This window comes from Pseudorca crassidens, chromosome 19, assembly GCF_039906515.1.
Source record: "Pseudorca crassidens isolate mPseCra1 chromosome 19, mPseCra1.hap1, whole genome shotgun sequence".
Classification (NCBI taxonomy): Eukaryota; Metazoa; Chordata; class Mammalia; order Artiodactyla; family Delphinidae; genus Pseudorca; species Pseudorca crassidens.
Window position 1 is genome coordinate 59,342,608 of NC_090314.1, and position 27,531 is coordinate 59,370,138.

General features: G+C 47.8%; 1 protein-coding gene across 12 annotated transcripts in view; it reads left to right on the forward strand.

Moving 5' to 3' along the window:
• SLC39A11 (solute carrier family 39 member 11) overlaps nucleotides 1–27,531 on the forward strand; it is a 411,239-nt gene that overhangs the window by 274,438 nt on the left and 109,270 nt on the right. For all 12 annotated transcript variants that reach the window (XM_067715804.1, XM_067715802.1, XM_067715793.1 and 9 more), the window contains one exon: nucleotides 306–476. In XM_067715804.1, coding sequence (XP_067571905.1) covers nucleotides 306–476 — 171 coding nt within the window. The remainder of the gene's footprint in view (nucleotides 1–305; nucleotides 477–27,531) is intronic.

A 27,531-nucleotide genomic window follows, 5' to 3' on the forward strand; every position in this document is an offset into this window, starting at 1 on the left:
GCAAAAAAAAACAACAACAAAAAAACCAAAGTGACTCAGCTCTACATAAGCATATATCTTTTTACCCTTTTTAGTACCCATACATTGGGCACTGAATGTCTGTTCAAGGACTAATTGATGAATGAACAAGTAAGTAAATGAATGCAGGCGGGGAGGACCAGGCAGAAGCACACACGGGCCCTTAGGAAGTTAGGAAATAGACCATTTTCCAGCCCTGAAAGCTTCCTCCAGCTGCTGCTTGTCCAAGTACTGACGTGCCCGTTTTCAAACTACTCTCTCTTTCCATCCCTCTCTTTTTTGCTCAGACAAGAGTGAGAATGGCGAGGCATATCAGCGGAAGAAGGCAGTGAGCACCGACCTTCCAGAGGGCCCAGCTGCCCCCGCGCCGTCTCAAGGGAGCCCGGTGCCACCCGGCGGCAGCAGCTGGAGGAGGATCGTGCTACTCATCTTGGCCATCACCATACACAACATCCCAGGTGAGGTCTTGCCCCGAGCGGTCCAGCCACGGGTCTGAGGGTGAAGTGACTCTGTCAGCTCAGCTGCCTGGCTGGAAAAGGGGCTTGGGCAATCGTGAGGCTGGTCCTTCCTTGAGGGGGCCTGGGGGAGGGAGTGCAAAGCTTTCTTGAGTTTATTTTTTGGGTCACCGGCTCTGGATTGATCACTGCGTGTTAAAACTTCTGGTCCCAGTTACCACAGACAGTTTCACTCCAGTTTCCACCTATGAGTTCCTTTCTTCACATATTTGATACTAAGTCGTTTGGGCATAAATTCATAGCTGTTGCCTGATCGCTGTGGCTTGCACCTCTCGTAAACACAGAGTGTCTCTGGTTCTTCTTAATCCTTTTTAAAAGTATTGAATTCAGTACGGTTGTACACTGATGTTTGCCTTACCTGCTTTCTTCACGGGGACATCTTTCTGAGATGTCGTCACCGTTACCGCGTCCAAGCTCGTACTGCTCACCATGTGACAGGTCAATAAATTGAGAGATGAGTCGTTGGGGTGAGGGATAGCGACTTTATTCGGAAAGCCAGCAGACCGAGAGGATGGTGGACTCGTGTCCCAAAGAACCATCTTGCCTGAGTTAGAATTCAGGCTTCTTTTATACTAAAAGGGGAGGGAGTAAAGTCAGACATTTCCTGGTTCCGGTCAGACTCCGGAGGGGATGTGTTAATTTCTTCCTCCCTGCAGCCATTCACAGGTGGGCCTGGTCAGGATGTCTCCTCTGAGCTAAACAAAGGTATTTTCATGCCCATTACCTGGGAGGCAGGGTTCCCAGAGATGGGCCATTACGTATAATTTGAGCTTATAGGCCACATCCCTTTAGTGGTGAATTTGTAACAGAATACAAAGGTTCTTCCTTATTACATTACCAATCCTTTCCTTTTTAACATTTTGGAGTAATTTGTTTTGTGTCTTTGGATTTATTTTAATCGATTGGTGTTCTGTTTCAAAAATAATATGTTTTATATGGAGTAACTAGAAAAGAAAGATAAGCGTAAAAAAAGAATAAAGATATTATTAAAAAAACAAATTGAGAAACCCTGAGGATCTCCTTGGGTTACATTGCGGAATTCCAGCTCTCCTACTTAACTAACTAGTTTATCTTGACAAATGACGTGAGCTCTCTGAACCTTGGTGTTCTCATCTATGAAGTGGGGATAGTGCTACTACTGAGATAACTGGGATTTTATTTACAAAGTGAACTATACCAATTTTGATAATTAAAGAAGATTATATATATATGCAGTCTATACAGTACCTGGGCCATTTGAGCATTTGAAAAGTGGTAGCTGTTCTTAGCGTTAATAATACTCCTGACTCCTTCAGTCTTGTGTTCTTAAACATTCCGATCCATCTTTCATAGTTTTGGAACTCAAGTCTGAGTGACAACCTTGCTCAGGGAGCAGCCCCAGGTGATATATTATCTGAGTCCTTGCAGAGTTCATAATGTCAACCTGTGACCCCAGTGCAGGAGCAAAGACTGGACTAGGCATAGCTTTTGCGAGAGGCACCTGTTTCTCCTTGTAGCTCTTATAGATGTTGCTCTGGTATCTTCTGGCTTCAATACTGTGGAAGCGAAGGCCACGGCCAGACCGAGTTTTTTCCCCTGTGTGTGCCTTGATAGCCTTTTGCTTGTGCAGTGAAGACTTCTTTTGGTCATCTTTAAGGAATGAAAATATCAATATGTTGTCTGTTGCAGTGTACATATGAAATCTCTCGGAACATCTTGTCTAATCACTCAGCTCAGATCTTCCTCTAGATGAGAAGCCTTTTCCTCTCTTATTTCTACCCTGATCTTAGGAATTTCTATCATAGGATTGTGTAGGCCAGTTTGCTGCCAGTTTTTGTCAGCATCTGTTTCCCTCTCATTTTTCTCTTGGCTTTTTCCCTTTGGGTTCTGAGTCAACTATTTTGGTTGTTTTCCGAGAGCTTGCTATTCCGTATGTCTTGAGATGATGTCTTACGTGGGACCCCAGCACACAAGTCTGACCAAAGTGGATTTGCCTGGGTGGAAGGATCTGGTCATACTCACCCCCAGTATGTTAAAGAGCTCATGGAGAGACCAGGGTCTCTGCAGAGGGCACAGCTCCAAAACCTCCACAGTCACTTTCAACCTGTTAAATGCTAATCGTTCGAGAAGAGAAGTTACTTAGGCCGTCTTTTCAGTCATAATAGTTAGGGGCTGTCTTTCTGCCATTTAAGACTCCTTCTTTAACCAGCTGAAAAAGAATAAAGATCTAAATACAAATAGGTGTGTTTCTGAAGGCCCCCCGGGGCTCAGTCCCAGAGTCTCAAGCTTCTAACTTCAGTCTAAAGGGAAGTTCACTCGCCCACCGTTGCCTTCTGACAGCTTCGTGTCTTTTGATGAGAACCGTTTCAAGAGCTTGTCTGTCGCCAACTTATCTTTGAAAAGGTCTCTTCTTTAGTGCTAGCCTTCATGGTTTATTAAAAATTTAACTAGAGCTTTGATGTTCCCCGAGTCTCTGGGTTTAAAGGTAGATTTTCACAGCAACTAAATGGATAATTGATTTTTTTGAAGTTTTTTTGTCTTGGCGGGTTCAGTTTTGTATGTCCTGGGGATGACATTTTGTTTAAAAAAACCTTTTCTTTTAATGTAGGAGTTAAAAGGAAGTCTTATTAGCGCGTGTGCTGTCTCCCAGAGGTTTCTGGAGCGCGAGGACCCACACGCAGACATGAGCGCACACCCAAGGCACTTGGCTTCATATTTTAGACACGTGTGCAAGGATAAATGAGTCCTGAAACTTCTGTGGTTCACAGTCCCCCCAGGAATCTGCTAAGAGCTATGGACCCTCTCGTAAGAGAAGGTTGCACGGAAACCAGTTACCAGGCAGTTTGGGGTATTCACAGATCTCACAGTCCACCCACGGCTCCAGAGCAGGAAGGAACCCCTGCTTTAGAGAAACAAACTGTCCAGCCGTGCAAGGACTTGAAATGTTTCAGGAGGAAAGGGTGATGCCCGATGGAGGCCGGCAGACGTGAGCCCTGCTCACCGGCGAGTGGTGGGTGCAAAGGCTCCCGAGGATGGGGGGGGCTTCCGCCTTCACCAAACGTTCCTTCTATGGCTCAGCCCGGGGAGCTGAGTCCTTTGGAAAATGATCTCCCAAGGAAACGGCATGTTTTCTGTGAAAGCAACCCCACTCTGTAGCCTTGGGAGCACACTGTCTCTTAACGGGCTCCTCCTGCCACGTCATACAGACTCCTGGGCTCGGAGCCTTCCAGGGATTTCCGGGCTTTCGGAAAACAGGCTTCCTTTCTGTGTCAGTGGAATTAAAAATCAACCAGCCATCGAGTTCCCACTAATCTCTTTTCATGAGTAGCTTATGGTCTTTGTACATGAGAAGCTTAAATTTAAAGCTTAAAGGGATTCTAGAACTTACCTCATTTAAGCACTGCTCCATCGGAAAATTTGGTGGGGTTGGCGGGGAGGGGGGGACGGAGGGGAGGAGGCGTGTGTGTTAATTATCCCTGTGGTTCCTTCCAGCTATGGCATTGGATGATTCGGTGAAAAAGAAGACAAGTAGTACATTGTTAATTTCATTTAGTTCACAGTGTTCATCACTCCTTCCTGGGTGACACCTCCCTGTATCCTGTGTCTGCCTCTGTCGTGATAGTTATCACTCTGAATGCAGTTATTTGAGTGTATCTGTTTCCCCCCATACATGGAGCTTCTTGCAAGAAGGCCTGTGCCGTCTTGTTTCTGGAACCCATGTTACAGTTCATACTGAAGCACATTATATATTCGGGCTCCGGGATGGCTGGTGCATTCGGGGACCTGGCCTCCTTTCTAGGAGGGGAGTCAGATGTCTCAGTTTCCTATCCACCTTGGCCGCCAGGTGGGCTAAGGGACGCATTTAACTTCAGTGGGTCTCTGGGATACGCTGGACTTTGCTTGCTGTTTGACATGATTCATAGAGGTCCATAGAAAAAGAGGCTGGGTAAATCGCACACTTTATATTTTCCTCTCATCAGAGCCAGGGGTCAAGTTTGCTTTGCTGGTTGTGACTGTGATGCAGAGAGAGCTGGAGGTCACTGGCTGTGTCTCTAGAACAGCAGGACAGTTGATTTTAATTGTTTGGCTTGTCCTCCTGACAGCTCCTAATAGGACCCCATTTCATGGCTTTAAATGAGACGCTTGGCGTTTTCATCAGAAGTGATTTTGTTTGAGGGAACAAAACCCCACAGATTTATACACTAATGTGTTAACAGTGGTTGGTTATTCTTGGGCTTATGGAGTTACAGGATTACGGCTGATTTTTATTTCCTTCGTGTTTTGTGAGATTTATAACTTAACCTTTCTATAATGAATATGATCCATGTGATCAGATAAAAATGCTTTTTGTTTTTATTTTATTTTTATTATTGAATTATGGTTGATTTACAGTGCCTTTTCAAATAATTAATTAATTAATTTTATTTTTGGCTGCATTGAGTCTTCATTACTGCACTTGGGCTTTCTCTAGTTGGGGTGAGCGGGGGCTACTCTTCGTTGGGGAACACGGGCTTCTCATTGTGGTGGCTTCTCTTGTTGTGGAGCACGGGCTCTAGGCGTGTGGGCTTCAGTAGTTGTGGCACACGGGCTCAGTAGTTGTGGCATGCGGGCTCTAGAGCGCAGGCTCAGTAGTTGTGGCTCACAAGCTTAGTTGCTCCACGGCATGTGGGATCTTCCCGGACCAGGGATCGAACCTGTGTCCTCTGCACTGGCTGGCAGATTCTTAGCGACTGCACCATCAGGGAAGTTCCTACCGTGTTGTGTTGATTCCTGCTATCCAGCAAAGTGATTTAGTTATATATATATATCAGCCTCCGTGGTCACACTGCATCCTTTTCTGTATCTTATCTCCCCCTGCCTCCTTCTTATAAAGACCCTGTGACTGCAGTGTGGGCCCCACCCAGGTAATTGGGGTAATCACATCTGCAGAGTCTCCTTTGCCAGGAAAAGGTGACACTCCCAGGTTCCAGGGATTGTTGGTGGCCTGAGCCCGGGCACTTGCTTCATCCTGCCGTGGTCTCTACGTGCTGTGGCTTTGACAAGGCTGCACTGAGCGTGTGTGGAAAGGAGCCAACAGCTCAAAAGGAGAACTTACTGAGTCTTCATTTTCCTGGGGCAAAGAGTGAATAGAAAATTCTGCTAATAGCCATGGAACTTTCCAGGGAAAACTCTGGTGCAGCAGCCTCCGCTTCACATTGCTGTGCTCCCAGAAACTGGAGGGACCTTTTGTGCAGCCAGACACCCAGGCTCAGCCAGTGAGTACGCCAAGCCCCACTCGAAACCACAAATCACTGGCAGGAATACAATGCCCTGATGACACCGGAGGCCACTGTTTCCTGGGGCCTTTCGAAGCTCCAGACGTCCAGTGCTCCACGTACATGATTTAGGTATTTGCACCCCTGGTTTACATTTTAGCAGCTGAGACCCAGAGAGGTCAAAGACCGAGCTCACGGTCACACCGCAGGTCCCGGTAGACCGTGATTCATGCTCGTCTCTGTATGCCGCCTCCAGTCCGCCTGTTGCCGTAGGGAGCTCCGTTGCGTTCCTTCCGGTGGATCACAGAGCTTTTCAGCCGTGATTGCAGAAGAGTTCAGCAAGTGCGTCTCACTGTTTGGAGCTTGCCACGCCAGGTGTTAGCATCCGTGATGGTCACTCCTGATGCCGCAGGCTCATCTCAGCAAGGAGATGTGAGCGGAGGAAGCCTGGAGCGGAAGCCGCATCCCTGCCAGGGCACCTGCCGCTGTGGGCTCCCTGCACACATGTGTGCGGGGTGAACACCGTGTAGCCTCCGACACACCCACCACCACCACCGTCAAGCGAGGACGGTCGGGACTCCCAGGCAGACGGTCACCGCTTCAACCACGTCAAGGAAGGAGACGTGGAGGGAGGGGCCGAGCACAGGATTTAGAGTCAGAAAGGCCAGGGCTTGGACCCTGCAGCCACCAGCTCTACTAGCTGGGTGTCCCTAGGTAAGTTTATGGGAGTCTCAGTTTTCCCAGCTGTAAAACGGAGATAACGTCTATCTTGCTGTTCAGTATTCAGTGAGGTGACAGCATGGCAACAAGCGAGGCCGCTCCCCGTGTTGCCTGCCATGTAGCGCAGATCACGATGCCCGAACAACGTTAATCTCCCTCCACCTCCTCCGGGTCCCCACGCCCCTCCTCCCACCTACTTTTGGCTTCCCTTTGCTCCCCAAAGATCGTTCAGTTCTGGTCTTGGTGGTCTCGAGTGGGACCATCTCAGATCACTTTGCTTTTCGCCTCCAGGAGGTTACATGTGAAGATGCGTTTACTCCAGGAGTTTGGAAACACTGTAATGTTCTCCTGTAATTATCCGATTCTCAGTGGGGAGCCTGACATTATAATTAGCGCAGGCTCCTGTGTGGGGTGACATTCTGCTTGGCATATTGTGCTCCTGGGCGTGTGCCGTAGCAGGAACTCGTAGCACGCTCCCAAATCAGGCTGTTGGGTTTGAGCGTGAGAATTGGCGGCAGAGACACCCAGAGAGTGAAATCGCAGCTCTCGGATCCCCACGCGATCCCTGGAAAGCGACTAGGCGACTTTTAGATTCACCATCAACTCTGGCCCCAAGGCCAACAGACACACAGATGCCTGTGCCCTGCTCTCTGACCTTCAGATCAAGAAGGCTACATTCTAAGGCTGCACAAGGATGAGGGTTTGAAATTGAGACCCATTTCCACATCTCCTAGGTTATATCCTCCTTCTACCTGTTATGTAAATTGAAGAAAAAAGTTAAAGCAAGAGAATTTGAACCTATTTTTGTATCAGGACTCAATCCAGTCACCTCCAATTGTCTTTCTACTATGGCCAGGAAGATCTTGGCTGGAACATGGTTTGCGTGAAGCCCTTTTGGAGGTGCACTGCCCAAAATGCCAGCTACTAGCCATGTGGACAAGCACAGGGTTTAGAATCAGAAAGACCTGGGCTTGAATCCTGGAGCCACCAAATGTTCTACTCTTTATTGATCAGAATTAAAGAAAATGCAGAATCTAGACCCTCAGTTGTACTTTGCCACATGTCCAGTGCTGGAGAGCCGTATGCAGCTATGGCCGCCATATTGGACAGCAGACAGAGAACAATTCCACGATCACAGAGAGTTCTGCTGGCTGGCACTGCTGTTGGATGGACCGCATGGGAATGTAACTTCACCAATTATTCAGAGCCTACCCAAGCTTGCCTTGGGACGAGTTTTATTTAGGGAAGACATTTTGTTTCCTGAGATGGTTTTTCTCAGTCATGGGGTGTGTCAAAAATACGTTATGAATAAAATACTTAGAGATCAAAACTTGCAAGTGATATATTTATTGTTTTAATGAATTAAGGGTGGCACAGGGTCATCCCTGTGGCGCCGTCATTCTTGTTCCCTTTGGTTCTGATCTGGTTTTGTGGGGATGGCACAGGGTGAGGGCGGCTTGTGCAGGGGAATCGTGCTGCAGGCTTGTGTCATGTCCAGTGTCCGGGGGCAATGGGGGGCTGCTCCCAGGTCAGCTAGTCATGCTCTCCTCTGGGCGTGATGTGTTGTCCGCAAAGAGACACACACCCATCCCCCGAGCAGGGCGACATCATTGTTCTGTGTCAGCTTAGCCCCTCACAGAACAGCCGCTCCTGACTCATCCTGGAGTTTGAAGAAAGGACATTAACTGTCACATGAAAATCATCGTGGCATTTATGGTCACATTTTTGCTGGGGACATTGCCCAGTTCATCACCCAGTTCTCTTAAATAGTTATTTCAGAATGCACCACCTGGAAAAGCTTTGTCTCCCTTGTTGAAACGATACTTGTAATTTTGTGTGTATACCTTTTTCCTCACCCTCTGCTGTCAAGAAGCCCAGAGGCCCATTTGCGGCTGAGATAAGAATGAAATGTATTCTTCTGGTCTGATTCTCTGAATTCTTCTCTCACTTTACAACCTGTTGTTGTTCTGCACTTTTAACCCATTTCAGAAGGAGGTAGGTTATTAATTGGCACAAGTGATTTTATTCCATTGTCACTAGTCTTCTGTGTTCTCTTTCCTGGTCACAGATTATATATCTAACCCAGATACGTGGCCTGAAAAATGCTCTTCTCTGGTTGTAATGGGCACCAGATGAGAGGTGAGGAAGTCATGTTTATAATCAATCAGCAGCAGTACTTTCTGGATACTTTCTATATATGGAGCACCGGGATCCCCCTTGTCCAATAGAAGTATATGCAAGCTACGTATGTCATTTTCAACCTTAGAGGAGCCATGTTAAAAAAAATATTTAAAAAATCAGGTGAGGGGGCTTCCCTGGTGGCGCAGTGGTTGAGGGTCCGCCTGCCGATGCAGGGGACACGGGTTTGTGCCCCGGTCCGGGAGGATCCCACATGCCGCGGAGCGGCTGGGCCCGTGAGCCATGGCCGCTGAGCCTGCGCGTCCGGAGCCCGTGCTCCTCAACGGGAGAGGCCATGGCAGTGAGAGGCCCGCGTACCGCAAAAAAAAAAAAAAAAAAAAAAAAAAAAAATCAGGTGAAATTGGTTTTTAAACTATATTTTATTTACCCTAAATTAGCCAAAATATGATGTCAACATAGAATCTTTATTTTTAAAATCGAGATTATTTTACGTTGTTCTTTTTCATGAAGTCTTTGAAATCCAGTGTGTATTGTACACTTCTGGCACATCATTTTCTGGGTGATTCAAGTAAAATGTCGTCCTACTGCAAAAAGATTTTATACTTCTTCCGTTTTCAAATTTAAACAAATTAATTAAAATTAAATTATTTATTTTCTCCATCATACTAGCCAAATTCCAAGTGTCTTGTAGCCACACAGGGCTAGTAGCTGCCACTTTGTTTTTTTTTTTAATATTTACTTAATTTATTTTGGCTGCACCGGTCTTAGTTGTGGCATGCGGGATCTATAGGACTTCTTACTTGAGGCACGCGAACTCTTAGTCGCGACATGCATGTGGGATCTAGTTCCCTGGCCAGGGATCGAACCCAGGCTCCCTGCACTGGGAGCGTGGAGTCATACCCACTGGACCACCAGGGAAGTCCCACAGTAGCTGCCACTTTGGATGGCACAGATGTAGGTGCTCCCAGAGGTACAAAAAAGAATGCAAGGCGGTCCTTACTTTGAAAGAGTTTGCAATCCAACAGGAGAAAGTTTATACACACATATTATAATACAGTGCAGGATGAATCGATTCTCACAGGAGGTCAGCAGAATCAAGACGAGCTCTCAGTGCAAAGGTGTGATCTTTCTTTTGGTTCACCGAACATCGAAGACTTTGAAGATGGTGCATAAAAAGTCATATTTACCGTTTAAAGAGTTGTGATTGAGCCCAGACGTTGTAGGACCAATTGGCAGTGTTTGCGTCCACAGTAGAGGGGATGAGAAGAGGCCCTGCACACCGGCGGGCAGGAAGGCTCGAAGCCACTGGCTGGCTGGACATCAGGCTGGTCTCTTTCTTCCAGGAGTTAACGAGGTAACTGGGAGGTAATACACAGGCACAGCCCTGACCCGCCTCCGTGGCTGCGGGGCAGATCACCTTACTGTCAGCAGTCACCTTTTCTGCCAGAATTTTATCACTTCTGCTCTGTTCGGTTGGGCGGCTCCATCCAAGCCCGAGGCTGCGTGAGAAATACCTTCAGACCCTTTCCTGCCCCTGGAAAACCCACCAGGACAGCACCCCCGTGCCGTCTGCCGCCATCCTCAGTAATGGAAGGTATGATTGTGTTGCTACCTAACAATTCCAGAGTCCCCGCTGGCTTTGCGATGATCTTTGACATGAGCTTGATTTGTCCTTGCTTCCCCTGTAAAGAGAATGGTGCGTTTCTAAAATTTTGGTTTATAAAAATACCCAGCCCCTTCGCGCTAGCCTGAGAACCCTCCAGGGAACCGTGTCATCTTCTGACGAGTCTGTCTCTCCCCTGTTGAGTGACCTCATTTGTTCAGAAGCTGTAGCAGGTAACAAGTTTAATCAATCGATGACATCCGAGGTGCAGCTTAATCGATTGATAACATTTGAGGTGCGTACTTTATAATGGCCTCAGCTCATTCATATTCATATATGCTAATTTTAGTGCACATTAATTATGTATTTAATAAGTCCCTGTTTATTCCATTTTGTCTGTACTCCCTTGATAGCTGTTATGATGTGGCGTTGAAAATAATTAAAATGTTACTGTGTTCTGCAAATAACAGTTAACCAAGGATGAATCCTGAAATCAACCTTCCATTTTCTTTTCCTTTCTCTGATTAAGTACAACGAGTGAAATGACAGCGAGTGAAATGACACCTAAATGTACTTCGTGGTCCATCCCTGCTCTCGTTTGTTTGTCTCCCTTTTCAGGGAGGTAATTGCCATTCGAACTCCCCGCTCAGCACAGATGTGACTTCACTTAACAACGTCCGTTGCTTTGGGCTCACATCTTCTTGGTGACGTGGAAACCACTTCAGAGGTGGTGCACTCAGCCTGGGGTTTTGGGCGCAGAGAGGAGAAGATGCATGGCTCCTGACAGCATAAAGGTTGCCAGTTCAGTCTGTGTGAAGCCCCTTGGGGGCTTTCCATGAAGCCGAGCTCCCTCCAACACCTAGATTTTCAAGCCGTTTCTAACCACCCATCTTCAGAGGCCCAACTCTTTAGAACTAGCCAACCCCGTGGTCTGTGTTTTTTGGGTATTACCTGCCTGAAGGGGCAGCACCACATCCTCATTCAAGGTCTCGCCCTAATCAGCGGTGACTCTGCCCGCCCTTGCCCTGGTTGGTAGCTATTGTGAGTATATATTTGATCCCATTTCCTGTTGCCCCGGACCTTGTGCCAATGCTTGCCATGCCCCCGTGTCCTACAAATTACTCAGCACAGTCACTCCCCCAGCCCCTAATCTTCTCCTCCCACTGCTTGGTATTTTTCCTAACCCTGGAAGTGTCCCTAATCAGTTGATCTTTGCAGCCCCTGCTCGAGGTTTCAGCTCCACCCCCGGCAAAGCAGCTATTGGAAATGGAACTCAGATGAGGGCTTGACGGTGAAATCGGGCTTGTCTACTTAATAATTCCACTCAAAGGAGAACGAACAAAGACAGGAATCTCAAACAGATCTGTCATGTTAATGGACTCCCGAAAAACATTAATCAGAAAATAACTCACAGCTCCTGGGGACAAGAAAACTTGGAAATTGCTTTTGCATTATAGCAGTTTAGACGAGCCAAACCACGGATAAGTAAGAGTTAGGAATCAGAGTCTCTAGTTTTCATCTCATTTTGAAAATAACAGTGTGATCGTTACGTTTGACAGCTTTCCAAGGTGAAGGAAGGAAGGTGAATAATTCTCACCCCACCCCCTAGTTCACGGGTGATATAAGAACGAACTATGGTCGTGGAAATGAGCCTCCCTGAGACATAAAGGTACCAGGTAAACAGCAGTGATCCTGATTGTTGGACATGGCAGTGGAAAGCGCCGTTTACCGGCACCTTTGCCTTCCAAATCTCATTCCCTCTCAACTTCTGCGCTTTGCACTCATCAGCTCTCTTCTCTTGCTGTCATTAAAGTTCAGAGCTTTCACTTCCAGAGATTTTGTTCACTTGCTCCTCTCTGTATATTCTCAGAAACCCTGGCGCAGAGATGCTAGGGAAGAGGTGGGTTCATGGTGCCAGGGAAGAAATCAAAATCTCTGAATCCTGTTTTCAGGTGCGAACAAAGTCTTCTTAAATGTCAACCCAGCCACCCTTCTCTTTTTTTTTTTTTTTTTGCCGTATGCAGACCTCTCACTGTTGTGGCCTCTCCCGTTGCGGAGCACAGGCTCTGGACGCACAGGCTCAGCGGCCATGGCTCACGGACCCAGCCGCTCCGCGGCATGTGGGATCCTCCCGGACCGGGGCATGAACCCGTGTCCCCTGCATCGGCAGGCGGGCTCTCAACCACTGCGCCACCAGGGAAGCCCCACCCTTCTCTTTTAATCAAACACTTTTCTCCAGCCGAGCCGTTTGTTTATGAAAAGTCACCGTGGCATCTTAGCTTTCCTTTTTGTGCCCTGTGCTCCGGGGTCAGCCTCTCCTTCACACACGGGCCACGTAGGGCTTTTCTGTCGGCCATGGGGCATGTGAGGGGGGAAGCCAGCTGATGAACTGAGTCACTGACCCCTGCAGAGGACAGAGGCATAAACCACGGGAGGAGGGTGGAGACGTGGAATTCCAAGCGCCAAGGGCTCGAGGTGGGGGGGAATGCTGGGGTGTGCATAGGGTCTGGGGAGGACATTTGGGCCCGTTCACCTTTCCATGCTCCTGGGCCCCTGCCCTGTAAGGGAACAGTTGCTCTGCTCTGATTTGCTTGGTCCTCAAAGGCTCCGGATAAGTGCTGGGTTTTACCTCCTGGTAATTCTGAAGAGTACCCTGTTGCTTAGAGACGGGAGACAGTGCCGGGAGTGAAGATAAGGTTGTCAAGGAAACCGAGCCACAAATTCCCTTGTTTTCCTTCGGGTTGCTGGACAGAAGAGGAAAGGAGTTTTGCTCTGACGACTGGAAGAAGAGAAGTAGCTGCTTCTGCTCTGTGCGTTTTTAACAAATTGATGTGTTATCCAAGGCACAGCTGAGTTAGTACCTGAGTTGACAAACAGGGCGTTGAGTTTTGCATCCTTTTTTGTTATCAGTGAGCACTTTCTGATACAGACGGAATTAAGCAACGATTTTAATCCTGATTTCTTATCAGACGTGTGGACCCCAGGACCGCCCCCGCCCCCCGCCCGCTGTTACACAACTTGGCTCTTGACTTTGGAGTTTTCATTTATTGTCCCAGCTTTTCTCTTTCCATGGGGGTGAGATGTTCTTTTTGGAGATTTCACAGCAGCAGCATATGCCCTTTTCCATTCTCCATCTTTGAATCATTTGCATGTTTCAGACGGTGGTAATCAATAAACCTAGATATCTTCCTCTGAACTCTGGTGCTCCTAATAAAGAAAAAAAAAAAATCCTCACGGCCATCCTCAAGGGATTCTTTGTCGAAGCCACAGAAGTTCACACCTGCTCTACGCTATTGTGTCAGCAGGCTGAAGAATTGAAGGGGGCCACATCCAGGAGTGGTACTTAAATGCTCCCTTCCCCCCTGGCGCGTTTAAGGCACAGATAAAGCTTCTTCATGTCTCAGAGGTAACGATTTTAGTTGAGAGGGCCCCCAGGGCCATGTGTTCCTCTCCTTCTGTATTAGTCTCCTAGGGCTGCTTAACAAAGTACCAGAAACTGAGGGGCTTAAAGAACAGAACTTTATTGCCTCAGAGCTCCGGAGGCTGGAAATCCAACATCAGGGAGTCAGCAGGGTGGTTCCTCTGAGGCTGTGAGGGAAGGGTCTCTTCCAGGTTCTCTCCTTGCCTTGTAGATGGCCGTCGTCTCCCTGTGTCTTGTCACGTTTGTCTTCCCGCTATAAGTGTCTGTTTTATAAGGGCACCAGTCATGTTGGATTAGGGACCCACCTTATTCCAGTGTGCCCTCATCTTAGCTAATGTATCTACAACAACCCTATTTCCAAATAAGGTCACGTTCTGAGGTCCTGGGGGTTAGGACTTCAGCATATGGGTTTTGGGGGGCACAGTTGCGTCCATAACACCCTCCATTCAGAAAGACAAGACAAAGGATGTTTACTCTGCCTCTTAAAAAGCCTGTAATACGAATATAAGCCAGATATCATTAATCAACTCAGGTGAGTATATTGATGGCATGCCAGTTAATCTGTAGCTGGGAGGGACAGGTAATTTGTGGGATGATTACGTCATTAAAGCAAAAGATCTCAACACGCTGGAATTCCGATGGGCTCTAACGAGGTGGAAACGAGCAGAAACAGGGACCCAAGTAGATTCCTAAATGAGATCCCCCAAACACGTGATAAAAGCATACTCAGGAGGAAGAAAAAGAATTTGGGTTTTAATTCCATAAGAGACATAATCGTTCATTCAGTCACTTACTGGTCTCAATATTCATTGCTCACCTCCTCTCCGCGAGGCACTGAGGGAGCCCCGGGAAGCTAAGTCAACCTCAAGAAGTGGTTCCCCTTGGGGCTTCTCCGAGTACCCAAGGGTGGAAGGCAGCTCCACACCCATGGGCCTGCAGATGAGAGTCTCCAGCCTGCTGGGCTAGAAACTCCAAGAGGAAGCAGTGGCTCAAATGACTGGACCTTTTAGGCTGGAGAAAGCAGATGTGGGTGATAGAATCTACTTTCCATCTTAGAGGGACCACCATGGCGAAAAGACTCTGGGTTCATCCTATGTTCCCTTCCAAACCGGAAGTAGAACCAAGCAGTGAAAGGTACAGGGGACTGGATGTTAGCACAGCTTAAGGAATAGCTTTTTCAGTTAGGACTGTCTAAAAATGAAATACCCTGGCTTAGCTTGGGAGGTCATGGCGTTGTCACAGCCAGCATCCACTGAGTGCCTGCTGTGTGCCAACTTGCTCTTAACATTTTCTGGTGAAAGAAAGCCCCGGATCTGCTGTAGTCAGCCATTCCTACATCTGCTATGACACAGCTGGCTCCCAAGAACCACCGAAGTCAGAAAATGCTCATGATCAAGATAACTACTTCCTTCCCCAGGCCACAGAGTTCCTAGTCTGTTAGTGGATTAGAAGTGAATTTTTTCTTTTGGAAAAAGAACTCTCTTCTTCACATCTCTCTGCTTCAGCTTGGGCTGAGCCATGGTGTATGAAATCTAATCTCCGCTACCAGGAAATGATTACTTATTTGAAAGCTTCCCTAAAATCCATTAGGTGCTCTGCTGTATTAGTTTGGGATGATAGAGTTCGTGGCGATGCTGTTGGCACTTTGGGTGTTTTGGGGTTTTGTTTTTGTATTTCACGCGAGCTCTTCTCCGTGCGTGGCCAGCAGTGAGTGAAGGGATTAGGAGACCCGCTGTGACTGACAGACGCCTCTGCAGGTCTGGATCACCCTCTCCACGAGCCTGGAATGTATCCTCCAACCCCTGCTGCTTTGCTTAATATGCTAGCTTTGCGCTCATGGATAATTTGCAGATGCTCTTCAAGCGACTGTGCCACCGCTTTCCAAATGTTTTGCTTCTAATTAAGAAAAAGGGAATTGAATGTACTCTTGCCTGGCTAATTTTTTTTTTTTTTTCTCCCTAGCACGGGGATGGGGGTGGGAAGAAAGAGCAAAAGAAATAGCGAAGAGATGTTTTAAAAAATAACTCCCCAATGCCAGCGATGCTCAAAGCTGTGTCTGGGAGTTTATGCCTGTACAAGGTGTAGGGATCCCTGAGTTCAAGCCCAGTCTGAGGAATACGGTCGTGGAGATATACATACACTCCACAGCTGGAAGACCACTGTCGGGAGCTTTTCTCAGCCCACAGAAATCTTGTCAAGATGCTTTCGAAGGAGGCATGTGGGACTTTGAAGACCATGGTATGTAATCTCTCCAGTGGCCTTTCTGATTTCCCAATTAGGATAGGGGGTTGGCTGCCTACACAGAAAACCTCAAGCAACGGTTTCTTCTCTCATTTAAAAGAAGTCTGGAGACAGGCAGTCCAGCATGGATACGGCAGATACAAAACAAATCCAGAGACACAGGCATTTTCTAGTTTTTTGCTTTGCATGTGGCTTTAAAGTTGCCTCATAGTCCAGGATCGCCATTGGAGCTCCAGCCATCACTCCTTTCTTCCGACAGTACCAAGGAGGAAAACTTCAAACTCTTGCTCTGCCTTCTGCAGAGTTCTAGTACACAGTGTGCTCTTGCTAAGAGAAGGGGGAGAACAGATATCGGAAGTCAGCATCAGCTCTGCCCTCAGAACCAGTGATGTGCTCAAGCTACCTCTTGAAAAGGGCCCCCCACTCAAGACCACTCCCTACAGAAGTGGCAGTGTGGTGGTGAAGAGCCCACTGGAGTTTGAATCCCGGCTTGGCCACTCACGAGTCTTCTTGGGCTAGCTGTTGAATTTCTTTGAGCCACCATTTTCTCTGTGTAAGATGGAGCTAGTTCTCTGTGCCTTAGGGTGTTGCCACGGCCAGTGGTCTACTTTCCAAACTGGCAGGTCTCTGGTGTCATCTTAATGTTGTCCTCTTACCGTCACCTCTTCATGGGCTTTACTGCCTCCCTCTGTCCTACCTGGGCTATACCTTTCTCATGCGTTTCTTCTAGAACCTTCCGAATTTGTAGGGTAAAATCTTAGAATGGCTTTATTTTCACAGCCCTGTCTATCTAACTCCCCTGTTGATTCTCCCTTCCTGACCCCTGGGTGCTTTCACGAGCAGATACCTAAATTTTCCAGTAAGTTTTGGGTTGATGAGCACTTTCCTTGTCACGTTCAGTGCTGACGAGCCAGTCCACCGTAACTTCAGTGCCGCCTCTCCACCAAGAGCTCCTGGTCTGATTAGCCTTAGCGGCCTACAGTGGGTCAGAGGTGGGTGGTCTCTCTTTTCCTTGTTTTTTTTTTTTTTTTTTAACCCCCTATTTTGCTCATCTTGCTGGTTCCTTGCAGTTGAAGGAAGAGAGAAGGAAGAGGTAGGGAGGAAGCTGTGTTTGGGTGGCGGCTGCCAAAAGGTCTTCCCTGAAGGTCAGGGTTGTGATTCAGTGTTGGTGCCCTGAAGGCAGGATATTCTCAAGTGTGGAACCTTTATGTCATGGGGTCCTAACTTTGAGGGTGTCTTCTGAGGCTCCCCATGGGAATACCCACTGGTGGGGGCAGGGCTTCTTGTGATGACCACTCAGGAGTCCCCTTCACCCCCAGTGGTCCTCTCTGCACCGGTTCCACGAGAGTCAGTGTGCCCTTGTAGGTAGACCTCCGAGGGGTGAACCTTTACAGATTGTACCAAGTCCCCTCCCCTTGGCCCCTTTGCCCTCCGGAAATTCAGGCTACTCCCAGGCAGCCCCCTCTCCTCAGTCTGCCCCTGGAGTTCTCCTAGCCACCTTCTGCCCTCGGGACTCTTCCAGGAGAGTTCAGAGAGCAGTTCCCCCAGGGAAGCATGCCAAGCTCTGCAGGCATTTTCCTTGGAGCGGCCCCTCCCTTGTCTTGAGTAAGGAGACGTTCTTTCATCCTTTTACTCTGATAATTCTCTTCAAGGGGGCCCTTGAAATGGTTGTGCTCCTTGCTCCCCGACTTTCCGTGGGACCACTGGGGAGCAGCACAGTTCTGGAGGGACCGCTCCTCACTAAGACCTGCACAGAGCATCAGGCCCCTCTGTGTAGACTGGTACTGCCCAATAGAGAGAGCTTCCTACGGTGATGGAAATAGTCAGTATCTGCACTGGCCAATATGGTACCCACTAGCAACCCTGTTGGATATGTGGGTAGTAATCTTATTTAGTTTTAATTAATTCAAATTTAAATAGCCACACGTGGCTACCACATTGGAGAACACGGTTTTGGAATGAGAGGGTGATGCTGGTTGTCCTTATCAGCAATAGTTCTGAGACCAGGGAAGTCCCATGATATGTCTCCCTGGGCCCTTTCAAGAAAGGCATCCTCAAACCAGCCTTATAACCAGCCATCGCCAACCATAAATAAGTAGCGCTGTCAGTGACAAGTTTTAAATGTTGGTTCCCAAAGCCACACTAGCAGGGAGATTGACTCTAGTCTTTATTAATGGGGTGTAGGTGTCCTTCCTTGAAGCCCCTGCTCTGTGCCGTTCCGCCCTGACCATAGGCATTTTACTCTTCAGAAGTAATGTTGGAAGCCATAGCTCTGGCATAGCTTTGGACCACCCGCTAAAAAGCTCATTGCTTCCCTGGCAGAAGAAATCCCAGAGGAGCCATAATGGGCTTTTGGCTGAGTGATCAGCTTCTGTTTTCCTCTGCAGGGAGTGCTTGGTAGATTGGATGCTGCCGAGAGTTGCAAAGGATTCTGGTGATATCCCTGATTATACAGGAGGACAGAACTAGTTCCAGGGTTTGATACTTGAATGCAGTTGACCTTAGTTCTGGTCCAGCATGATAGAGAACCATGCTCTTTTACCAAGTTAATCTTAGTACAGTGACAGTAGCAGAAAATTAAGTTTATGACTCAGAATGTGCAATAGCTCCACTTTTTCTAGTTAAAGGAAAGGGGTGTCTTATTAGATTTTTTAAATCTAGTTGTTGTTGTTTTTTTTAGGGTACTTAAAAATGAATACAATTCTATTACTTCAAAAGATAATTTAAAGTCCCACGATAGACCAGAAAAGAGTTCAGTGTCAGTTAGGATTCTTCGTTTGTAAGCAACAGAGGTCAGCTCTGGCCAGCTTAGTCATACCAAGGAGTTTATCAGAAGTATAAGGAGTGACTCAGAGAATCAAAAGGAAAACGGAATAGCCAGGCCTTGGAGGACCAAGAGTGAGACATCCCAATATCTGCAATGATAGATGTGAGCTAATGGACAGTCTCTTCAAAGGGCTGACACCATTATGACTCAGAAACAACTCTTTTCTGCCCCTGTATTGTTCAGCTCAAGGTTTAACTCTGGAAGAGAAAATCTGATTGGCCTAGTCTGGTGGGGTTTCTCAGAGAAAATCAGAGTGCTGTCTCCACAAAGAAGAGGTAGGGCTTCTGAGCACATGAAAACTGAGTCCCTCCCAGACACAGTGCTGCTTTAAAGACCGTCAAAAGATTTGCAGACACAGGAGGAAGTTATAAGAGCAGACTTTGTATCTATCTTTGCAGTTTTTATCCATGTATCACACAACAGTAAAGTTCATCTTGTAACGGGGACTTTGGAAATTATTTAGTTTACCCACTTTATCCAGATCGAGATGCTGGATGGCTTGTCCAAGCTTCCACAGCTGGCTAGTGGCAGAGATGGGACCAGAAGCAGGGCTCTGGAGCTGCTGGGTGGCCCTGCTCCTTACTACTCCACTCTGCCTCACTCATCAGCGAAAGCTTTTAAGTTGCTTGAAAGCACATTACCTTCTTGTGTTGTTAACCATTCCTTTTGCAATCTTAGAGTTGCAATTAAATTGCTTAGGTATCTTTGTAATAGATTGTATCCAACTCTAGACTCTAAATTCCAAGTCATGGCCACACACCCTGGCCTGGGCTGGGAGTGGGAGTGAAGGGGGGGCATGCTTCCAACGTGGGTGTGTGGCCCCCTGCTGGCTTTGCATTGGGGCCAGGGCTTTCCATGACGGTGGCTGCTGGACAGAGATCCATGCAGGACTCTGGGGAAAGAATAGATGGTGATTCCACGATCCTAGGATTTCACATTCAAACCTGGGGACTCAGAATAAAAATGTATCAGGACAATGTTTACAAAGAAACGTAGAAACAGGAACAAGGGCTCTGGCGCGGACTGCAGGCATTTGTCTCTAAGGGTTCATTTCGTGTGTGAGGTTGGTGAGAATGGGGTGTGATTGGTGAGGCCTGAGAAAAAGAAAGGCATCTTACCGGGGGCGGCAGCAAAAACACCTGAATCCTGGCTGAATCATCTTCACCTCCGTGGTCCACCTCCCCTCCCCTCCTTTTAAGGCCACAGTGGGGAGCTTGGCGGGAGGATGAAGCGAGACTCATCCTTTATTCGATTAAATACCTATCAGGGGTCCACTCTGTGCCAGGCGTGGAGATGCAAAGCTGAGAAAACTGATCGGATCTGCCCTCTAGGGTCTGAGGACTTGGCTGGGGCGGGGTCAGCTCTCAGTGGGTCTGTCGCCAAGCGATTGAAAAAGGACACCAGAAGGAACCTCGCCACGGGGCTTACCATCATCTTTTAAACTCTTCAAGCCCTGCATCCACGAAGGGAGTGGCATGCCACACCTGCCTAGCGCGGCACAGCCCAGGCGCCTCGGTAGCCTGTCGGGCTTCTTTGCCTCCCCTGAGTGTGTTGGTTTTCTCTGCCCAAGAGTTCATGCCCAAGCAGGTGCTGCAGATTGTGGATGCAAAGATGCTTCAACCCTGGAAAGGTTCATGGTCCTTAACTGTTTATGCAAAGGCAGGGACACAGCCAGTGAAGTCTGCATTTGAGGTCACTTGCCAAGCCCTTGGCTCGCCAAAAGGCTGGCTGGAGAGTGTGACCCCGTCACAATATTTGCGAGCCCAAGATTCTGGAAGCGTTGCCCCTGCTGTACTGTGCGGGATGGAGCTGCACTGGGGGTCCTTAACCAGGGGCAGTGAGGCTGGGGGGCAGGTGCTTCAGGGATACAGTGTGGCTTAAAGCAGCACATGGCATTGAGATTGAATCTGCTGATGGGAAAACCAAATCCCTTGTTTCTGTTCTACAAACAAGAAAGGAAGACATCCCATTTTTTAAAAAATTATTTATTTATTTATTTTGAATTTTATTTTATTTATTTATTTTTTATAAAGCAGGTTCTTATTAGTTACCTGTTTTACACATATTAGTGTATATATGTCAATCCCAATCTCCCAATTCATCCCACCACCACCGCCGCCCCGCCACTTCCCCCTTGGTGCCCATATGTTTGTTCTCTACATCTGTGTCTCTGTTTCTGCCTTGCAGACTGGTTCATCAGTACCATTTTTCTAGATTCCACATATACACGTTAATATACGATATTTGTTTTTCTCTTTGTGACTTCACTCAGTATGACAGTCTCTAGATCCATCCACATCTCTACAAATGACCCAATTTTGTTCCTTTTTATGGCTGAGTAATATCCCATTGTATATATGCACCACATCTTTATCCATTCGTCTGTTGCTGGGCATTTAGGTTGCTTCCATGACCTGGCTATTGTAAATAGTGCTGCGTTGAACATTGGGGAAGACATCCCATTTTTGTCTGGTAGAAGGGACCATGCGTTTAAAAGAGCTGAGGCTGGGTGCTTGCTTTTGCGGGTCCCTCAGGACTGCTCAGTGGCTTGTCCCAACAGGCAGAGGGATTCTGTGGACACTTGCAGTCTGGGGCTGGCTCATCTGCGATGGGGACTTTGACACATCCTTTGGGCTTTGGGAACACAGCCAGCTGACACATGCTAGCATCCTCTTTCCTGCTTCCCCCAGGGCATCTACAAAGCCTTGCCGGTTACAGTGCACAGTTCTCTCTTGTCCAACAGCTAGAAATGACGTTTCTAGCCCTTCCCCATTCCTTGATGTTGCATCTCTTCGCTCCCTCCCCTCCCCACTCACGCTGGCCGGTGTGATTTTCAGGGCCGAGTTTATCGCCGGAGCCACAAGCCTATCTCCACCCCGGAGGGGAAATCCTCTTATCTCCCTCCCTGGGTTGTGTCTCAGAGGCTTCAGCTTCAGAGTTGAGATTCTTCCCCTTAATCACAGCTGTACTCTGTTGAGAGTCTTCTGTGGGTCACAAAAAAGATTTTTCTCTTATCCTCACAGTGATTCTGCAGAAGTGTAATTCTCATTTGATAGATGGCTTGGTGTGTTTTGGAAGCATTTTCATCCGAATGTACGGAAACTCTTATAGAGTGTTTTATCTACATTGTGAAGTTTTTCAAAAATTTTATTGTTTTAAACAGCTTTATTGAGATATAATTGACGTACCATAAGATCTACCAGTTTTAAATGTACAATTCAGTGTTTTTTTGTAAGTTTATAATTGTGCAAACATCCCTATAGTCCAAATGTAGAACTTTTATCGCCCCCAGAGACCCCTCACATCCACACGCCTATGTAGTAAATTTTCTAACAGCTCTGTTGAGATATAATTCACATACCATACAACTCAGCCATTTAAAGTGTACAGTTCAATGGCTTTTAGTATATTCAGAGTTGTGCAACCATCACCCCAATCAACTTAAGAACTTTTCGCTGCCTCCCAAACCCTGCACCCCTTAGCCGTGTTCCTCCCCAGACCAGGCAAGTGATAATCTGCTGTCTGTCTCTACAGATTTGCCTGTTCTGGACGTTTCATACTAATGGAATCGTATAATATATGATCCTTTGTGTCTGCCTTCTGTCACTGAGCATAACATTTTCAAGGTTCATGCATGTTGCAGTCCGTGTCAGTACTGTATTCCTTTTTACTGCGGAATAATATCCCATTGCGTGGCACAGTAGTTTTAAGTGTCATCTTTGAGTCACGTGATATAAATATACTACTCATTCTGGCATTTCACTTTTCTGCCCCTTTCATTCCCTGCTTTCTAAATTCTAAACAGCCCATCCCATTTCCGGAGCTGGCTTGGAGTACCCTCCCCGCTCTGGACTCTCTGTTTTCTCCTTCTCAGTTCTCTATCTGCAAACAAGCAAATCTCTCTAACATCCTGCAAGTCCTTCTTTTGGCCCTGCTGTCCTTTTGTCTTCTGCCTCGCCCCTTCCTCCGTTTACTTGCAGTGTCTAGTCCCCTATCACTTCATGAAAACGGTTATATATTAATCTGTCGCCCCCCTGGTTGCTAAGTCTCTTAGCTGCTTTTAAATTCTTCTGCATCTCCTGGTCCTAGTGGAGCACATCCAGTTTTGACTTTCTCCCCCTTCCTCTTTCCTGGAGTACCTTCCATATTTGGCTTCCACTCTGCCCTTTCCTGGTTTCCCTCCTGCTTGCTTGCATTCACGTGATCTCTCTGTCTCTCTGTCTCTCTCTCTCATGTATACATGCATGAACAATGCGTGTGCACACACACCCTTGCACACTCACACACACTCATTCATGTCCGAGTACACAAGCCAAACCCTCACCAATTCCTCTTCCCTCGACCACCAGCCAAGGCAGGTCCACCACCCGTGGCCCCTTTCTCTCTTGCTTTGGCCTTCTCACACCCCCTCGGGTTTTCAACTCTTGTTGTCCAGATGCTTCTCGTGCTCTACATTTGGACCTCTCTTCTTCCTCAAGCTCCCCCTTATCACTTCAGTCCGCTAGCTAGATGCCGACATTTTGTCACGGACTGAATGCTGGTGTCATCCCCAAATGTGTATGAATTTTGAAGCCCTAACCGCCAGCATGATGGTATCTGGAGGAGGGGCCTTTGGAAGGTAATTAGATTGAGATGAGGTCATGAGGGTGGGGTCCTCACAATGAGATTAGTGTCCTTGTAAGAAGAGGAAGAGACCAGAGCTCTGTCTCTCTCCACCTATGAGGACACACCCATCAAGAAGGCAGCTGTCTACAGCCAGTGAGAGAGGCTTCACCAGAGCCCAGCCATGCAGATGCCCCAGAACCGTGAAAAAACACATTTCTGTATTTTAAGCCACTCAGTCTATGGTGTTGTGTTATAGCAGCCCGAGCAGGTTAAGACCCATTTGGATAGGTTGGGGTGTTTCACACTTCACGTATGTAACCCAAGCCCATTGCATCCTCTCTCCACCAGGAATCCTTCCTTCTATCAGTGGTAACACCAGCCTCCCTGGAACCCAAAGTAGACGCCTCAGTCTTACGTCCAGCCCCCTGCTTTCTAGATCTGCACTCCCAGTAGACGCCTCAGTCTTACGTCCAGCCCCCTGCTTTCTAGATCGGCACTCCCAAAGTCCCAAGTCAAGTCCGCTGCTCCCTCCCGTTCACTCCTGTGAGAGAGAGAGAGAGGGATGTGGGGGGACATTACCCCCTTCATGCCACAGGGCACTCACTCCTAGGCTGCCAGGTCCTGGGTGCAAATGCTGTCCTCAAGCCTTCCACTCCTTGGCGTGAAGCGCCCCCCGAGGCAGCCTGAAGAAGTGGTTATGAGCGTATACCTTGAAGCAAAGGACCTGGGTTTGGGTTCTGACTCTGCCACTAGCTTGGGTTGGATGCTTGATATCTCTAAGCATCAGTCCCCTCATCTGGACAGCGATGGTTGCGTCTCATGTGTTAGTGGCGAGGATTAGATGAGACCGTGTCTGCCAGCTTGGCACTTACGAAGAGCCAGGCAGTGGACCCACTGGTCTGATTACGTGTACTGTAATCGATCGGCCTTCCCCAAGCCTTTGGCCCTTTTTTTCCAGCCTTTCCTGGAATAAACAGCACCGCCCATTCCCAGCACCCCATCCTTTAAAGCCCTTGTCTAATGCTGTCTTCTTCTTGCCTGATCCCTTTGCTGGAAGGGAAGGAGGAAGAAGGAAAGACATTCAAGACCTCTCTACTGCTGGTGGCCGCCTTATTCCTTATCGCAGTCAGTGCTCACAAACCCATTCTGCGGCTGTGGAAACTGAGCCCTGCAGAGGTTCCACATCGCCTCCCAGTAGAGTAGACTGCTGGGCATTCCTCAGGCACATCGTTGTTATTATTTATTATCATTCCCAGTAATATCAGTGATCCGCGTGCTGCTTGGATCACAAGTATTGGTGCACATGTGAACCTCGCGTCTTCAATTAGGTCGTAAACTCCCGGTGGGCAGGTCCTGGCTTCGTCTCAGGCTGTTGCAGTGCCCTGCGCATGGAAAGCAGAGCACACTCCTCATGCACGGGCAGGGACTCACAAGCTGAGGCACTGTTCTCCGTTTGGGAGTCATCTTCCCCGAAGCGCTGCAGGAATTTGGGAAGTTACTGCCCCAACTTTCAGGGGCTGCCACATCCCAGTGGGCAGCTCCGTTCTGACAACTCTTGTGTGAATCACTTATTTAGCCTGTGGCATCTGCCACCTTGCATTATATTGTCATTTACCCTTTCTCTCTCCCTGTGTGTGTGTGCACGCGCGCACGCGCTTTGAACATCAGGACGGGGGTGGTGTCTTTCTGTATACCGAGCACTTCCTGTATCTTGCACGCAGTCAGTGCTACGTCTGTATCGGGTATGATGCTGCGACGCTCTTGGATCTCGGTGTGTGCGGTTTGCTCTGGACACTGCGTGTCCTCTCCAGGGCCTCGCATTGGTGAAACATTGTCTCCATCCTTCCCTCTCCCTACCTTTCCCTGGCCGCCCTCCTCTGCCTCCTGCCCCCGCTCCCCACCCCATCTGACATTTCCCCGGGGGAAGCTGCAAGGTCCGGCCTCCAGAGGCCACTTCTCAGGCTGCCGTCTAATTGGTCATGACAGCCCGATACCACGGGGAGGGTGTGCTTCCAGGACTCTGGAGCAGGGGTGCTGGGAACAGCAGAGCAAGGAGCCGCCATACATGTGGGATGACACCAAGTGAAGGAGACAGGGCAGACCGGCCGGCTGGCTTCCCTGGGTGCTGTTGATGGGAGCTGGTGATTTGAAGCCCGTTACTACCAGGAGGACGAGGAAGGAAGCCTCATTTAACAAATGAGATGTGACTTCCAGGCTCCTCTGCATGCTCATATATCAGAAAACAGGTTTTCTGTTGTGACCAGAGGCCTGCTGAGCTGATCTAAGGAGTTTCCTGCCACTCGAGGCTGAGCCCAGGGCTCCCTCCTCATAATTTAGAGTGTCTGAGCTGCAGTCAAAAGAAAGGGCGGCTGACTGACACGCTGCTCTGAATGCAATTTGCATTTCATTGTGTTAACCTTGCCCTGTATATTAAAAAAAAAAAGCCTTGACTTCTTTCTTGTAGTCGTTTCTATATCCTGGTTTTCCCCATCCTTTTTTTCCCCTTCTGTTTGTTCCTTGTTCATTCTCTCATTTATTTGTTCATTCATCCAACAAATATTTATTGAGCCCCTATTATGTACCAAATACTGTATTATTCACCAGTTGTGCAACGGTCCTTGCCTTCATGGAGTCTTGAATTTAGAAAGAGAGACAGACAGCATCCTGCACATTACACATGCCCGCCCTTGTGACAAGTCATAAGAAGCAGAAGCGTGGCACGCTGTGACCGCTGAGCCATCGAGCAGGTGGTTCTGACCTCACGTATTGGGAGGTTGTGGTTTTAAAAATATGTCCATAAGTTCTTTGATATTCCTCCCTCCAAGTGGTGGAGCCCAATGTCCGTTCCCTTGCGTGTGCTGGATTTCATGATCGGGGAAAAGCAGAAGCAACCGTGGGTAACTCCACAGACTAGGTTGTCAGGAGTCTCTGCTTCTGTCTGGGTTGCTCTGTTGCTCTTTCTCTCTTGGATCCCTTGCTCTGGGGAAAGCCAGCTGCCATATCGTGAGCAGCCCTTTGCAGAGGCCCAGGTGGTAAGAAACTGAAGCCTCCAGTTGGCAGCCACATGCACGAGCTTGGAAGCGCATCCCCAGCCCCAGTCCAGCCTTTAGATGACCACAGCCCCAGCCAGCGTGCTGACAGCAGCCTCTCGAGAGGCCTTGAGCTGGAACCACCCAGCTAAGCCATTCCTGGATTCTCGACTCACAGACTGAGAGATCATGCTTGTTTATTGTTTAAAAGGGCTAAGTTTTAGAGTAATTTGTTACACACAAATTAAATAGGCAAATAGATGAATAATCTGGAGTATGGTGGAGATTAATTCTTTGATGCCCTGCTTAGCTGAAGTTTTTATTATTCCCTCACTTTGTTTTTGTAAATTAATTTTTGTTGGAGTATATAGCAGCTTTACAATGTTGTGTTACTTCCTGCTGTACAGCAAAGTGAATCAGCTATACGTATACATAGATCCCCTCTTTTTTGGATTTCCTTCCCATTTAGGTCACCACAGAGCATTGAGTAGCGTTTCCTGAGCTATACAGTAAGTTCTCATTAGTTATCTGTTTTATACATAGTATCAATAGTGTATATATGTCAATCCCAATCTCCCAATTCATCCCACCCCACCCCCTTTCCCCCCTTGGTGTCCATATGTTTGTTCTCTATATGTGTGTCTCTGTTTCTGCTTTGCAAGTAAGATCATCTATACCATTTTTCTGGATTCTGCATATATGCGTTAACATACGATATTTGTTTTTCTCTTTCTGACTTACTTCACCCTGTAGGACAGTCTTTAGGTCCATCCACGTCTCTAAGAATGACCCAATTTTGTTCCTTTTTATGGCTGAGTAATATTCCATTGTATATATGCACCACATCTTCTTTATCCATTCGTCTGTCGATGGGCACTTAGGTTGTTTCCATGACCTGGCTATTGTAAATAGTGCTGCAATGAACATTGGGGTGCATGTGTCATTTTGAATTATGGTTTTTCTCTGGGTATATGCCCAGTAGTGGGATTGCTGGGCCATATGGTGATTGTATTTTTAGTTTTTTTAAGGAACCTCCATACTGTTCTCCATAGTGGCTGTATCAATTTACCTCCCCACCAACAGTGCAGGAGGGTTCCCTTTTCTCCACACCCTCTCCAGCATTTGTTGTTTGTAGAGTTTTTAGTGCTGACCGTTCTGACTGTATGCCCTCACTCGGGG